Source organism: Leucopleurus acutus (genome assembly GCF_964270905.1).
Source record: "Leucopleurus acutus genome assembly, chromosome: 12".
In the NCBI taxonomy this organism is placed as follows: Eukaryota; Metazoa; Chordata; class Mammalia; order Artiodactyla; family Delphinidae; genus Leucopleurus; species Leucopleurus acutus.
This window is the reverse complement of record NC_139154.1, coordinates 28,473,626-28,489,699: the sequence shown is the minus strand read 5'-3', so window position 1 is coordinate 28,489,699 and position 16,074 is coordinate 28,473,626. Positions and strand designations below refer to the sequence as shown.

Below are 16,074 nucleotides of genomic sequence, written 5' to 3'. Positions count from 1 at the left end.
CCAACCAGGGGCAGGGCTGGGAGGGGCCGCTGTGACGGGCCTGTTGCAACGCCGCCGTTTTGAGTTTAGACGGGGACCGGTCTTGGGCCGCCGTATGTGCCTTTTCATGAACAGTCGCGCATCGTGTTCGGATGGTGCAGCAACAGGTCCTGCTGTGACTGGTTCCACTGGACTTGAAATAATGATGGAAGGGGTGGGAACATGGGGTGAACACCTGGGGACCAAGGTGCCGCACGGCTGTGGAGGAGGGGCAGCTGCCGCCCCGAGATCGCTGGTCCCTGGACGGCACCGCTGTGCGCGGAGGGAAGAAGGGGTCCGAGCCGCACCTGGTGGTGGACGAGGATGGGGACGTCCCACGAGCCCGGCGGGGACCCTCCAGCTCCGTCTCACCTCCTCACCCAGGGAGGCTCAGCATTAAAGAGACTTTGGAACAGTATAAGTAAGAAGGTGACTTGCTCAGGGGTTTGATGCCTTTCCATGTGCCTTTGTAATTGCAGGTGCCCCACCCCTGGCTGCGACGGCTCCGGGCACATCACCGGCAACTACGCTTCCCATCGGAGGTATGCACGGCTCGCTCCCACAAACACCCCCTCCATGCGCGGGACCCCTAACGGGGGCTCGGGTTGCCTCCACTGGTGAATTAAGGGTCTAGAGACCCTCGCCCACAAACGGGGCTGCCCGCAGGGGCCTCACTTAGAACACCAGCTCTCGGGACCACGGCCCCCTTCTGACGTCCCCCTCATGGTGCCACTGGCTCCATCCGCAAGAGACGTTCCTCAAGTCACCCAGGAGCACGACTTTCTAAATCGAAAAGGGAGAGAAAGGGAAAGAAAAAGAGCCAGGATGTTATAAGATGTTATAAGATGCCAGAGAACAGCCACTGAGAGTGCATCTCTTAAATATTGAGATTTGAGCCCCGAAGCTGTGCGGTTATTATAAGCAGGGATCAGCAGAGCTGAACACACAGAAAGGCTTGACCTTACAAATCCCAGGCCCCGCCGGTCCCAGAGAACAGGGAGCGTCTAAGCACAGCGTGAAGAGTCAGTCGTATGAGGCAGCAAGAGGCCCACAGTCGCTGAATAGTTTACAAACGTCTGTCTTACACCAGGCCCTATGTTAGAAGTGGATTGAAAGAGCCTGTTGGTACAACACCTGCACAAAGGTGGGTCTAGACCCCATGGGCAGGAGCAAGAATTCCTTGTCGTGTTCAGTCAGGGTCGACAAGCCAAGGTCAGGACAAGAGCCTTTCTGAACGGAGACCCTCGTAACCCGAAGTCTCCAGTGCAGGAAGGGGAGCTGCGTCTAACAAATGAACAAACCATGTTACAACATAGCTGTCGCCTCGCCACCCTCTAAAATCAGATTATAAAGTGGGCAGTCGGAATGCGGACGAGCCCTTCAGCTTTAAATGCTTCCCCAACAAAAACAGCAACAAAAATGAAGAGAAAAGAGAAAGGGGGGGGGAGGAGAGAGGGAGGGAGGGAGTCAGGACAGTTGGTGTGGGTCACCCCACAGCCCGTGCACCGTCCACAAGCAGAGTGGACTGTGTGGGTCACGGGGGGTCCACACCGTGTGGCCACCCAATTGACCAGATCCCGGCGTTCAGAGCAGGGGGCGCTCCCGGGCTGGCTGGCTCAGTGTGGCTTAGAGACGGAGCTGGCAGGGTGGGCCGTTTCCTCCTTAAGGCCACAGGCTTCTGTGTTCACTTTCCAGCCATTTGGGAGCATCGTTTCTACGGCTCAGGTCTGGGAAAAGTAGGAATTATGTTGACCAACAAGGAGAACTGAAGTCCTCAATTTATGGGTGGATTCTTCACACTGACTTGATAAGAACGCCTCATTCTCTAGACCAGGGCTGTCCACCTGGGCAGTTGGGCACTCGGGATGAGATCGTTCTTTGCTCTGGGGGCCGCCCCATGCGTTGGAAGATGTTGGGGAGCATCCCTGGCTCCACCCACTAGATGCCGGTGGCACCGTCATCGCCATTCGTGACAACTAGGTGTCTGCAGACATGTCCGAATGTTCCCAGGGCCACTGCCATGCACCACAGGGTCGAGAGGAGCCTTGCCAGGTTGTCTTGCTGGTTCTACCCGGCGGCCCAGAGCCAGCTGCTGTATTGTGAATGTAGAACGAGGGTGAATACATGCCAAAAGGGATCCCCAGCGTAGGATCACCGGTTCAGAGAAAATGAAATAAAGTAAAATAAAGCTCTAGTTAAGCTTCTAAGTCAAGCACACTCTATGCTACTCTATTTTAATTTATCTTAGAATTTACCTCAGTCCTCACAGGGCCAGAATTCCCAGCACTGAATAATGCCTGCAAACTAAAAGTGGACATTTACTGGTCATTTCATATCCAAACGTCTATTTTACTACTTTTTTTTGCTTTGACATCATGTAAATTTATTCATAATTTGAACACACGCATGCATTTAACGTATACTTTAGAATGGTGGGTATATCCGTATAGCGTAAACTTGTGAATGAAACGTAATTCAAGCTTGGATTTAAGCTCTACTCTGTGCCTGGACCAAATAGCACCAGGCTTGCTCTGTACATGTGGAAAGTCAATTTGATGTGGCTTTCAGCACGTTTCAGTGCTACATACAGCCCTACAGGGGTGGCCTATTAAAAGTAGAGCACATTTCTCAGTATCGTTTATCCGAGGACACCTTCCATGCATAGAAGTTAGAGTGGGCCTGAGCTGCTGGCTGAGCAGCAGTGGGGCTAGGGTAACAGTCCTGTGCACACTGGATGCTGCGGAAAGACAGAAGCAGCCCCCCAGGCCCGACGACCCTTGAAGGTCGTAAGTACACATAGATACACGCCTTTCGGGGTTACTCTTACTTGATCCATTCCCAGGAACATGAGGCGATGTTACCTACGTGCAAACCACGGGGAAACTCCGCTCAGGGACCGATTCCTCAGCCTTCTGCTAAATTGTGCCAGGCTACCAGGCAGCCACAGACACCTCAGAGACACCGCAGGCTCGGTTCCAGGCCACTCGCGGCAATACAGCGAAGGCCACGATAAAGCGGGTCACACACGTCTTTGGTTTCCCACCACATATAAAAGTTATGTTTACACTACACTGTAGTCTATTAAGTGCACAATAGCATTATGTCTAAAATGACGTAATTACCTTAGTTTTTAAAGTGCTGTACTGCTAAAAAAAATACTAGCTATCATCTGAGCCTTCAGCAAGCTGTAGTCTTTTTGTAATAGTAACATCAAAGATCATTGATCACAGGTCACCATAACAGATATAACAATAATAGAAAAGCTTGCAAAGTGCGAGAACCATTGAAATGTGACACAGAGACACAAAGTGAGCAGGTGCTGTTGAAAAAACGGAGCCAAAAGAACTTGCTTGACTCGGAGTGGCCACAACCCTCAGCTGGTGAAAATGCAAGGTCTGCGAAGCGCAACGATAAGGGGTGTGCACGCCCGTCCTCGGGCTCCAGGGGGAAGAGCAGTCACAGCACGAGGACCCTCAGGTGCCCCTGAGCCGCTGTGGCTGGGACTCCCCCACCCCCGGCCCCCAGGCCGAATGCACACATGCAGACGCTGTCTACGTTACAGGAGGTCGCTTCTCCCTGCTGTAGCTGCCACTACTGTGTGTCCCAGGCACTGTCCCGGGAACTAGGAAAGTCTACTCGGTCCCGCCAGCCTCAGAGCCACCCTGAGCAGCAGGTAATTTCATTTCTCTCTGCACTGGAGGAAACAGGCTCTGAGCGATTATGTGTCGGAGACAGAACTCAGCCTAGTGGCCACCGCCGGTGTCACACATCTGGTCGTGGATGGACCTCTGCACCTGGGACGGCGTGCGAAGTTCACACAGGGAAAGGAGGGTCACCCCGACCCCAGGTGGCGTCTGCTTTGCCGTGCTCTTGCTGGGGTTGTAATGGTGATGTGGTTTCTGTCTCAACGTCACCTCTGAAGCTTTTTTTTTTTTTTTTTTTTTTTTGCGGTACGCGGGCCTCTCACCGTCGCGGCCTCTCCCGCTGCGGAGCACAGGCTCCGGATGCACAGGCTTAGCGGCCATGGCTCACGGGCCCAGCAGCTCCGTGGCATGTGGAATCTTCCCAGACTGGGGCACGAACCTGTGTCCCCTGCATCGGCAGGCGGACTCTCAACCACTGCCCCACCAGGGAAGCCCTCCTCTGAAGCTTTTTTAAGTCCATTTTAATCAATATTGTTGACCATCTCTGATGTTCTATCAAAAAATCCCCATCATCAGAAGCTTTCTCTGTCCTGAGCGGAGAAACCTCGCTCAGCGTCGCACACGGAGGGGCTCAGGCTGTGTCTCGGTCTTTTTGTCTTCAGACCACGATAGAAAAACCCATTGCTTCAGCTCTCTCCCTCAAAGGTCCTATTCCCAGGCCTCTTTCCTCTTCTCCTGACCCTTCTCCAGGCTGGCTTGTCTCTGCAGCTTCCAGACAGGCTGGCACAGCAACCTCTTGGCCAGGTCCTCCCCGTGGCCTCCCCAGGCCTCCTCCGACGCCATCCTCCCACCTGCAAGTAGCAGCAGGTCCCACGGCCTGGAGCGGGTGCTCCGAGGCAGAGGTGGCGCCCAGGCTTTTCACAAACGGTGATGCGGCACGAATCTGACTCCTCCGGGACCCCTCCCCATCTCGTAGAGCAGTGGCACCCCTCGGGCTCCAGAATGTTCTCTGACAGCGAAAGACGAGCTGTACTGAGCACTCACTACGTGCCAAGAACACGTGCGTGTATCATCTCACTCTCCGAACGTGGCTCTTCTCCTAAGGGCACGTGAGGGGCCAGCGCACGGGACCCACGCTCAGAGGTGACAGTGACCCCAGACCGGCCTGCAAGAGCTGGCTGTGGACTCCCTCACCTAGACAAGGATGCCGGGATTCCAGGCCAGCCCATGTCAGAGCCAGGGTTTCCTCGGAGTCAGGGTCGGGTCCAGACTAAGTTCCCTGCTGCGCTATTTGTTCTATTTCGGTTCTGTTCCAGTTTATTTTCACTCCCAGCCCCGTGTCGGCGAGGACGCAGAGCCTCACCTCTCTCCCAAGTTCAGAGTGAAGGAGGCGGGGGCAGGACAGAGCCAGGCTCCCTGGCCAGCGTCCTGGCCTGTGGCTTCCCTTCACCACTAAGGTCCCCGTGTGGGGACAGGCAGGAAAGACGGGCTCCCAGGCAGGATCCGCGAGTCCCACCCACCCCTCCTCGTCATTCACTGATTAACTCACGACAAACATCTAATTATGACCTACTCTGTGCAAAGCATTGGCCTGGGAATCAGAGGAAGAAGGGAGAATAAACACACAGGGAACTGACACTCGTGTGGACGAGCGAATGGACAGTCACCAGGATGGAGTGAGAAACACCACGTGGACCGGGGGCCGTGAGAGCCCCAGGGCTGCTGTCAGGATGGCAGGTGGGCAGAGAAGACTGCCTGGAGGAAGACCATCCAGGCTGAGGCCAAGCAGACGGGGAGGGATGCGAGGCCCGAGGATGGCTTGGCCGGGACCGGGACGTGCCGGAAGCCTCCAAGAGGACCGCGTGGGGCAGGGACAGCAGGGCTGGCGGCGCCCAAACCAGGAGCCTTGGGTGCTGCGTGCAGGGGTGTGGGTCCATCCTGAGGTGAGTTGGAAGCGGGCAGAGGCTAAGCAGACCACACGCACGTGCAGCTGAGCCCTGCGGCTCTGACACCCCATCCTACAGGCAGGAGTGACATCGACTCGGAAGGCATTCAGGACCGAAGAGCCACAGGAGTCGTGGGAGAGAAAACCCGGGAACGGCCACGGGTGACCCGGCCTCTGGCCCCTGACAGGAGCAGACGGGAGTGGTGTGGGCTCGGCCAGGGAGGACGGTGAGTTTTCCGGCAGCAGCAGCAGCGAAGGTGTCCCAGTCCCTGCGGGCAGCACGGTTTGCAGAGGGGCAGCTGGGAGTCATCGCCGCCTGGTACCTGGAGACCAAGGAGCCGTGGCAGCGTGAGGACAGAGGAGGGCCTGGCAGGGGGACCGGCTCAGCACAGGCAGAGCAAGCCAAGCAGACCACGGAGTTTCCAGATCGCGGAGCCGCCGAGCCGGGGCCAGACACGGGCCCCAGCAGGGCGGCAGGAGCTGCAGCCGGTCCTGCAGTGCGAAGGCGGCGTCCCGCTTCCCGCGGGCCACCGTGACCCACCAGGATAAAAGCAGTTCTCACAGAAGACCCGGGGGGGGGGGGGGGCAGAGGCGTGAAAACACAGCCCTCACTTTCTAAATTTTTATCCAAAAAAGGAGGAGAGAGATGGAGGGAGCGGGAGAGAGTGAATCAAGGCGCACGCACCCTGTCTCTTTTGCTGTCCTGTAGAGGGTGACAGGTGAAACGGCGGAGGGAGGGAGGCCGCGTGCCAGGGGAGTTGGAGCGCTTGAAAATGGGGACGCGAGGGGCGGGGGGCTCCGGAGCTGCAACTTTACAGAGAGGAGCCAGGCGCCTGCATAAACGTGGAACAGAACCAAGGAGACGGCCGTGATGGGGTGACGGGGTAATGGGGGTGCTCCCCAAGACAGCCGGGCCCTTGCCTGAGGGCCAGCATGCTCAGACAGAAGCCAGACCTGGCAGAAAAGCATGTACTGAGGTCAGGACGATCCAGTGGACGGTACATCCCGCCCTGGCTCAGCCCTGGGGCCTCTGCCTCCACACTTCCCCGGGGGCTCCAGAAACGGTCCAGGGCCTGCTTCTCCAGTTCTCTGCAAAAATTCCCGCTTATTCTATATAATCTCACATCTAATAGCCTAATAGCCTACAGTTAGCTGTTGTTGAACAGAAATAGACATTCCTTTAGTTCCTTTAGACAACGTGAGCCGCTATTTCCAAAATTCCAAAATTAAATAGAATAAGCGTGGTCAACTTGCACTGCATCTTCTGCAGATGCCATGGGAAGCCAGCCGTATTCAGGTAAATGGGGACGGATGCCCAGGACACGCCCCCTCCCAAGACGAAGGGCTCTGGAATCCGGCCACAGGAACGCCACCAGAAAGGAATGGGGAGGCGTGTGTTTCTTCTTCCCTGTGGCCTCTTCTGTGCAGAAGGCTCGTCCCCCTCTGGCAAGTCAGCCCGGCCTCTCCTGGCGACTCCTGACACCAGCTTCTCCCACCCAGGCTCTGGGCGCCCTCGCAGGGGCCTGACAGTGTCTGAAGGCCTAGGGGGAGCACAGAGGAGCTGCCCCCAGGATATCGTTTTCGTGCCAAGAACACCAACTGCTGGAGGAAACTGCGTCAAAGCCCCATCGACAGTGAAAGGGGCTTGCGGGGTGAACAGCTTAGGCGCTTCCTGAAGTCTCGCTTCTTCCTTAGCCTTTCAGGTTGCCCGAGAGCCAAGAAGAGCGGCATCAGGATAGCACAGAGCAAAGAGGACAAGGAAGACCAGGAGCCCATCAGGTGTGTGGGCCGGGAAGCCGGTCAGGGGGCCGGGGGGCGGGGTCAGGGGGCCGTGGGGCGGGGTCAGGGGAAGCTGGGGGCCGGGGGGTGGGTCAGTGGAAGCTGGGGGCTGGCGGGGAGGCCAGGCTTGGAGAGGTCGGTCAAGTGTGAGGTCACAGCATTGAAACCAGACCATGCACACCTGCTAACTGACCAAAAGCATCCTCTAAATGACAGGTGAGGTGATAACCAAACACCCATCCATCCAACACTCTGAGTAACCTAAGTATAAGAAAGTTCCCTCTACCTTGGATGGGAAAAGCAGTGTAATTTACTGGGAAAGGCAGGTCCGTGAGAGTATAGGAAGTTATTAACTACAGCAGCTAAAGAGAACATTTGGCTGACTTCCAGCTTAGGAAGGTCGCTTAGCTGTCTGTACTCTGCTTCTCACTAAGGCGGGATGGAGAGCACGGTGGGTAGAAGGCTAGCCCCCTACCCCTCCCCACAGGCATTTGCCCCGAACCGCTGCCCGGTGAGCCTAGGTCTCAAAAGTCTGTGAGATAAACCGGTTGCCATCTCCCTGAAATTTTAATCTCATTCATTCAGTGTCTTTAGAGAAAAATTTTGATTAAAATTAAAATGTGTTTGCGGTTTGGCTGTGAGTCCTCAGCCCTTTGCCATAACCTGCAATAGAGAAGTTTCAGAAGCACGATTTAATTACCCTGTTGCTGAACCTTAGCTCCAACCAATGATTTTCCTGTTTATTAAAAAAAAAAAAAAAAAAAAAAAGTGCTCCTGGGGCACCTCGTGCCAAAGCTATGCCAGGAAACTTAACTAAATACCACCTCTGCTGCTCAAAAACCTATCGAGCTGGAAGGGTATCCTGTGATCTCAGAAAACATAGCCAAACAAATGAATATTCTCTAGCTTCTGAGAAGAACACAGGTTTATAGACAATCTTAAAAATAATCCTGCAGTTTCCCATTGACTTTGCACATCTCCACCATAAAAGCTGTGACTCGCCTCTCGAACAGATGCCCGCATCTCACTTGCTCCAACAAACTGGTTCTTCCTTTTCACCCACGGCATCTGCATCCCTCACTAAGCCTGGACTTGCTGTTGTTCCAGGTAAACCTTCTTCCCACCTGGCCTGGACCAGTTTCCAGGAGGGTGAACTACTTCACGGCTCCGCTAGGTGGTGTCTTTTCGTGACTTTTCTTTTTCTTTCCTTCTGCTGCAGTAGAGGATGCTGGTTTGTCTCTCGTGTCAGGTTAACTTGACCTTGCTGGGGGGCCACCAGGCGTAGGGTGGCGAGACAGCCAAGCTTGCCCCTCTGTCCCCCAGGTGCCCCGTGCCCGGGTGCGATGGCCAGGGCCACATCACCGGCAAGTACGCCTCCCACCGAAGTGCGTCCGGGTGCCCCTTGGCGGCCAAGAGGCAGAAGGACGGGTACCTCAATGGCTCCCAGTTCTCCTGGAAGTCCGTGAAGACGGAGGGCATGTCCTGCCCCACGCCGGGCTGTGACGGCTCCGGGCACGTCAGTGGCAGCTTCCTCACGCACCGCAGGTGAGTGCACCCGCCCAGGCTCTGTGCCGCGGGCCGCGGGGAGGCCGGGGGCGCCGCTTGGCCCGCGATGGTGCCACGCCCACCCCTCAGGCTGAGAGAGGAGACCCCGAACACTATGCTACCAACTCATGACATTCTGAGGCTCGGGAGAGGAAGAAACAAACAAATTTATTTTGAAAAGCACAGACTCGTCCTACCACGTCCGCATGTACGTAGAGGTTTCCAAATGTCTTGGATCAGGAACCGCAGAAAGAAATAGGCTGTCATTTTACACGCGCGCGCACACACACTCACAGGAGTATCCGTGGATTTACTTATTCGTTTTGGCTGAATATTGCAGGCAGGTCCCACTCGAGGAAAGTGGGTGGCACCTGGTTACAAAGGCCTCATCAGATACATCAGGAAACCTACAGAAGGGCCGATCATCACCATTGATTGTTATTTGCTTAATTGTGAAATATCTATATATGCGATTACGTTGCCTTAGAAGAAGAGGCTTGCTCTGTTGAAGCAAGTGGCTCCCCGTAGAAGTCAGGATGAGTGACTGACGTGGGCAAATCCCAGGCGTGCCCCAGCTTCCCAGGATCCAGGTGGGGGGACACAGCACCACACATACGACATAAAGCCACGGGGCTCCCCTGGCCTCTCCGACCACAAACCCCGTGCGCCTTGCCTCCCTCTGCAAAACTGCATGGAACACGCAATGAGCCAAATGGAATGACGCGTGACGATGCGCCTTAACGGTTTTAGGAAGTGGTTTTATTGTAAAAAAAATTCCTGCTCAGGTAGAGACTCAGACGGGACGAAGGGGCCTAAAGAGAGACACGAGTGTCTTTCCCTGACTCTCCCCAAGGTGGGAGGTCCCCGCGTCCCCCTTCAGAAAGCACCCTTGAGCAAAGAGGCACGCAGCCCGGCTTAACGTGCCCAGGGGCACAGAGACCCCTGACCCCCATGGCACACCGCCTTCTTCTTTTTGATAGAAATAGATCACAGTGTTTCCTGGGCATCTGCATGGAACGAGGGCTGGCCTTTCACCAGAACAGCTCCCGGGCCCAGCTGGTAGCAGGCGTGTCCTTGGCCGGCGAACATCTCACTCCTGCTCAGAGCGGCCCCCTCCTTTCCAGAGGGAGGGCTCGGCCTGCGGGCCCCAGTCTCCACTCTAGACGGGATGTTACCCGGCAGAGAACTCCCTTCTGCTGACTTCTGTACATCCCTGTGCCAGAGTGTCTTCAGGGTACCGTCCTAGCAGCAAAAATGCTAGAAGCAAAAATGCCAAAATGCCCTCCAAAAACTGCCTCTACTTCCTTAAGTGCTGGGCAATCAATAAATTTTAAAAATTTAAAAATCCTGCCCACATGACCTATGAAGGAGGGTATACGTGGTTGGCTAATCTGACACAAATGAAGACAAGCTCCACTTCTCTGATTAAATGTAAGCACTCAGTTTCCAGAAACTACAGCAGAAGAGGGGGGCGTAGGCGTAACTGCTACCTGTGTGGCGTTTGCTCGTTTCCAAACCTGTGGTAGGATAGTTGCCTTAGAGTCGGAAGAATAACCCTCTGTTCAGAGCCACCCAGCAGATCCTAGTCGCCTTCGCAGGCTGGTTACTCAGCGCGTCCTCAGGGCTCGCAGGGAGGACGACTCGAGGGCCCCAGACTCCGAGTCGCTACCACCAGGCAGGACCCTCGGGGCTCACCCCTCCCCACATGCTGTTGGGCTCACCCCACACACCTGATCACCCTCCAGATTCACACCCAGGTGCCAGGACGGAGGTGATCTCGTAAAGACGCCCAGGCTCTCCTGGTTCCTGGCCTTCCCTGTTTCTTTTCCGCCAAGAGACACATCTCCCCAGGGCCTCTGGCCAGGAGGGGGGTGTTGATTCAAAGGTGCCTTGCCTTGAGCAGATGGAGGGAATCTCTGGACAGGTCTAGTGAAGACAGGCACAGCCAGTGACTCCTGTGACTTGGGCAGAATCTCTCTCACCTAGAATTCCCCGTGACGCGCCCTGGGGTCTGCAGACAGCTCACCCAGAGCCCCAAGGAGGGTCCCGGGAGGAGCTCCCCGAGTCCGGGGAACAAGCAACCAGCCTGGTCTGCCCAGCCTACGCTGGGAGCCGAGCCTCTGGTCCAGGGCACCGCAGCTCCACCGTGAGATGGAGCTGGAGGGTGGACCCTCAGAGCATCTCAGAAGCGGCTCCATGGGGGCCCTGCTTGTGGTGGGCAGAGCCGCGCAGAGACTTTGATACTTTATTGCACTGTGAAGCTTAATCAGAACAGTCTGACCTGCTACCTGTCACCTCTGAGACGAAGGTTATGTAGATGCTGCGTGGAAAGGGCTGGGAACCAGGGGTGTCGGGTGATGGGCGGGCGCCCTCCCTCCGGGTGTGAATCTGTCTGGCAGGGCGCGGGCGTGGGGTGGAGTGGTTAGAGAGACGATCAGAACCCTGAGAGAGCTGACCTGCATTTTTTAAATCGTGCTGTGAAGCACATAACATAAAATTTACCGTCTCACCCATTTTTAAGTGTCCAGTTCAGGGGCCGTAAGCACAGTCTCACTGCTGCGCAGCCACTGCTACTGTCGCCTCTGGAGCCCTTCACCTTCCCAGGAAAACCCTGCCCCTGAGAGACACGCACTCCCAGCCCCCGCCCCGCCCCTGGCACCCACTCTCCAGCGGATCTGGCTCTCTGGTCCTCACCTAAGTGGAATCACATGGTGTCTGACCCGTGATCGCTTATCTCGCACAGCACAGAGTCCTGAGGTCCCTGCACATTGTGGCCTGTGTCAGAATCACCCGGCTTTTAAGGCTGAATCGTGTCCTGTCGCACGTCAGCCTGCAGTTTTCAACTGTTGAACAAGTTTTCATTTATTTTATTGTGTAGATGAAACGTTGTTCCCTGGAGGTGTAAGAACCGAAATCCTGGGCAGGAGCATGGCTTGGGCACAAACACAGGCTTGGTAGGGTTTCCATACGCCTCTTCCCCCAGAGGCCCGGGGCCCGTCGGCTGTCTGGTTCCCCAGACCTTTAAGGCCTCAGTGAGGAGGGGCCTCCCAGAAAGACATGGGTGGTACCCTGAGATGCAGGGCCCCTTGTACAACCCACGTGCCATGAAAGCAAAGCAGCTTTTAGAATCAGAAAAAGAGTAGAAGGAGACAGAAATTCCTGTTCTATTGCTCTTTTCCCTCCAAGTTGTGACCACCCAGCAAGATGATAAAGGATCACTTCCTAAGGTGCGTGGATGAAGGGGGAGCACCCGCCCTGGCTTCCGGGTCCCAGGAAGCCCACTCGCCCCGCTTTCCTCTTTGGGAGGTGACCACATGGATATTCTGGGGAAAGGACATTGACAGGTGACATGTGCCCTGAGCTCCGACAGTCCCTGTTGGCTGCAAAATCATTTCCACTCATTTCTTCCGTGTAAGGATGGGTGGGAGGACCTCCTCCCGGTCCCTGTTTCCCAGGCAGAGCTGCTCTAAAGGACTAGGGATTGGCTTACTCTATGGTTAGGATTGGCTGCGTCAAAAACGGCGGGTGGGATGGGAGACAACACCTGGGAGTAGCTCGTAGGGGCTCGGGAGCAAAAGAGGTTTTCTAGGAGGGGTGAATCTGGATACGAGATTTACCTGAAGGAATGAAACCAACGCGTGAAAAGAATTAAAGGCACAGACCAGTCATGGGGACTTAAAGGCACAGAGCAGTCATGGGGACTTAAAGGCACAGAGCAGTCATGGGGACTTGACGGGGCCAGATCTTGAGAGGCAGACCGAGGCACTGGGATCCCATCAGAGGCACGATGAGGGGCCTGAAAGGGTGCAGGGACTCGGGATTCCAGGATCAGGGTTAGAGGTGTCAGGAGCAAGGGCAGGAGAGAGGATGCTCTTCCAGGGTCTCAGCTGGCTTGGGGGGCAATGGCTCAGCTGGCCGGGAAGACCCCCCAAGCCTGGGTGCGGGTGTCAGGACTGTGTGCACTATAGAGCCGGTGATGCAGGAGGGAGGCAGGCTGGAGGGAGGGGCTGAGCAGGAGGGAGGGCGTGGGCAGGGGGACTACCTGTGGAACCGCTCCTCTGTGTGCGGGTGTGCTGGTCATACTGTGCTATCACCCCAATCTTACCACTTTATGTAGATTAGGAAGATTCTCCAAAATTAAAGCCACAATTCTAACCCTAACAAATAAATAAATAATCTTAGAAGAAAGTCATCTCTCACTGAGCTTGACCCAAATATTTTTTTTAATTCCCTCCCAGACCCCCTTAAACCTCTTCCACCTGAACCACATGACGTGGTTTGTTTATTTTCAGTTCCTCTACGGTTCTTATAAATGAGTAGATAGGCTTTTTGGGGATGTTTATTGTGCTTGACACTTTCCAAGAGAATTGTGATAAAAACGAGTCACCGTATTGTGTACTTACTATGAGGGTTTTTGCAACCAACCATCCTGTTTAATGTAAATATGAGCGGGATAGGCTACCTGCCTTAACAGATACACCCAAACTGGCTCCAAAGAGTGGAAGTTTACCTCTTGCCCACTTGACAGAACTAGATGAGGGAACAGGAGAAAAGGGCTCGGCCACCTTCAGCACATTCTCCAAGGGTGGTCTTCATTCCACAGCCAGAGAGGGAAGGAACATGCAGGATCCACCCGGGAGATGTGGGAGCACGGATCACTTCCTTTACATCCCACAGGTGGAACCAGGTCCATAGAATCACCTAGTACAAGGGATGCTGGGAAATGTAGTCTACCTGGGATGCTGGGAAATGTAGGCTGCATGGGATGCTGGGGAACGTAGTCCTTGTGAGCCCAAGGAGAAGAGTGAGCCTTTAGGCACCTGCCTCTCTGTAATGCGGAGAAGCCATAGCTTTTACCAAAACCTACGTAAACAGGCAACCGCAGTGCCCTGAGGCCTGCATAGTTCCCATTTTAGACATGAGAACACTACTGCCAGGAAGGAGAAAGCTGGACTCAGGACTGTCTGGGGGCTTCATCCATGGACCATCTGTATCCCTGTCTGTCTGCCTGTCTGTGCATCTGCAAGACCAGACACAGGGCTGCCGCAGGGCAGGTACTGAAGAAACCAGGTCTCGTGGGCTGGAGCCCAGGGAGAGGGAGTGAAGAGGGCTGACCTCTCCGTTCCGCCCAGCCATCCCGCCAGGAGGAAAGCCCACTGCCCTTGGCCTCTGAGGACGGGTCCCTGTCTGCCCAGGAGCATGGAGGTGGGCCTTCTGTTCCCTCTCAGGCTGAGACCAGGGCCATGCTCGCCCAAGACACACGTGGGGATGGAGGACACTGAAGCAGCCCCAGAGTTCCTCACTCAAGACCCGCTGATGGTAAATCCAGATTCCACAGCGTCGCAGCCCAGGAGCTGCGATCCGGCTGCAGACCAGCCCTGCCCCTGCTGCCTCCTAGGCTCTCGTCCAGCCCCCGGGGCTGTCATGCACCCCTTCCCGCCCTCTCTGAACCCCAACCTGCTGCTCCTACTGCCTCCTGGCCGGAGGCGGGGGGACAGGAGGCATGGCCAGGGCCCCCAGGAACCGCGGGTGGTCTTCTGTTTGACAAAAGCATATTGGAAACATCATACTTCACTCTGCGACGAGAGGAAACGTCTCCATTTTGGATTTCTCTGTGAGCTGCAGAAGGTGAGGAGGGTGGAGGGTCGAGGTGGCCCCTCCCGAGGAGTAGATGCTGTCGGAGGTGGAGGACGTTTGCATGCAGAGCAGACCTCGTGCTGCTCTGGCGCGTTTGCAGGACTCAGCCAGCTGGGCCCCCATTTCACTCCGCAAGCCTGAGTCGTCCGACCAGGCTGCCCATCGGGCGGACAGAGGGACGCTGGGCAGCCCTGTTCTCTGCTTTGCTTCGGATGCGGGAAGAGGCCGGGCACGTGGCAACCTGCACCCCGCGGCGGGCTGCCCTCTGCTCTGCACGGGGGTGGGGCCTCCAAGCGGAGGAGTGCAGTGAGGCCCCGCAGAGGGACTAGTCCTTTCCGTGGGGAGGCTCCCGGGGCTGCGGGCCTCCTGCCCTGACGGAGCCAGCGCCCCCAGAGGAGGGACGCAGGGTTCACGGGCGCCACGATGATGAGCCGCCGGCACCAAGAAACCATGGTCGTCACGGCCACGTGCCTCGCTGCCCCCGTTTCCCCCGCTTCCTTGGACGCGCCTCACTGCCCCCGTTTCACCCGCTTCCTTGGAGCTGCTCCTTGGACCACTGGCCCTACTGGTCCCACAACTGCATGGGAAAGCCTTCAGGGGATTTGAATCCACTGCCCTTAAAAGCCCAGCTTCCCGCCGGGTCCCTGGTCCAGGTGCCCCCCTGGGAAAGGCCCCACATCAGGCAGCTCGGCCCGTCCCCTGGGCACCACCCTGCGCCGACCACTGGCCCCGAAAGCAGCTCAGGCGTCCCGACTGCATAATCTCCACATTCCAATATTTGACGAAAAGCACCAAGGAGGGGAGAGCTCAGATCCAACATCTGTTCCGAACCGTGAATCCCAAAGGGCCCAGGAAAGTTAGGAGCCGGGGTCACAGCTGCCAGCGTCCTGGGCCCGAGACCACAGGCGGCCCTGGGGCAGGGGCTTTGCTGGGGAAGCACCACCTCGTTCGATGTTCTCAGACTCCTCCTCCCGGAGTGCATCCACGTCCACTCGCCTGTCTCTCCCGGGCCTGGGACGCATCCAACAAAGACTGGACGAACACACGCAAGCATCCACCTCACCTGGATCTGGGCTCGCCGTGGCACACGCGCCCAGGCTGCTTCCCCCACAGATTTCTGGACATTTTCTCACCAGTTCTCTAGAGAACCACAAACGCAGGGGCTCAAAGCCACACCCTGCGGCCGCTCCGTCGGATTCTGCAGGGTGGAGTCCAGCCTGGCCTCCGTGGGCCCCAGCTCGGGCCTCACCAGCTGGAACCAAAGTGTCTGCAGGTGCATGCATCCCCACCAAGTCCACAGCCCAGGGCCCACCCCAGAGCTCATCCGGGTCTTGGCAGAATTCAGCTCCTCGAGGCTCCAGGACCGAGGCCCCATCCTCCTGCTGGCTCCTGACCAGGGTGGCTGTCAGTGCCAGAGGCTCCCTCGGGTGCTGGCCACGTGGCCCTCAATACGGCAGGGACACAGGCCCCTCCAGCCGTCCAGGGCTACTTATGCATCATCGCCGG

General features: G+C 56.4%; 1 protein-coding gene across 7 annotated transcripts in view; it reads left to right on the top strand.

Moving 5' to 3' along the window:
* Positions 1-16,074, top strand: part of MYT1L (myelin transcription factor 1 like) — a gene marked incomplete at both ends in the record, with an annotated part of 136,537 nt that overhangs the window by 101,069 nt on the left and 19,394 nt on the right. For all 7 annotated transcript variants that reach the window (XM_082851670.1, XM_082851667.1, XM_082851669.1 and 4 more), the window contains 3 exons: positions 498-560; positions 7,303-7,386; positions 8,710-8,931. In XM_082851670.1, the coding sequence (XP_082707796.1) occupies positions 498-560; positions 7,303-7,386; positions 8,710-8,931 (369 nt within the window). The remainder of the gene's footprint in view (positions 1-497; positions 561-7,302; positions 7,387-8,709; positions 8,932-16,074) is intronic.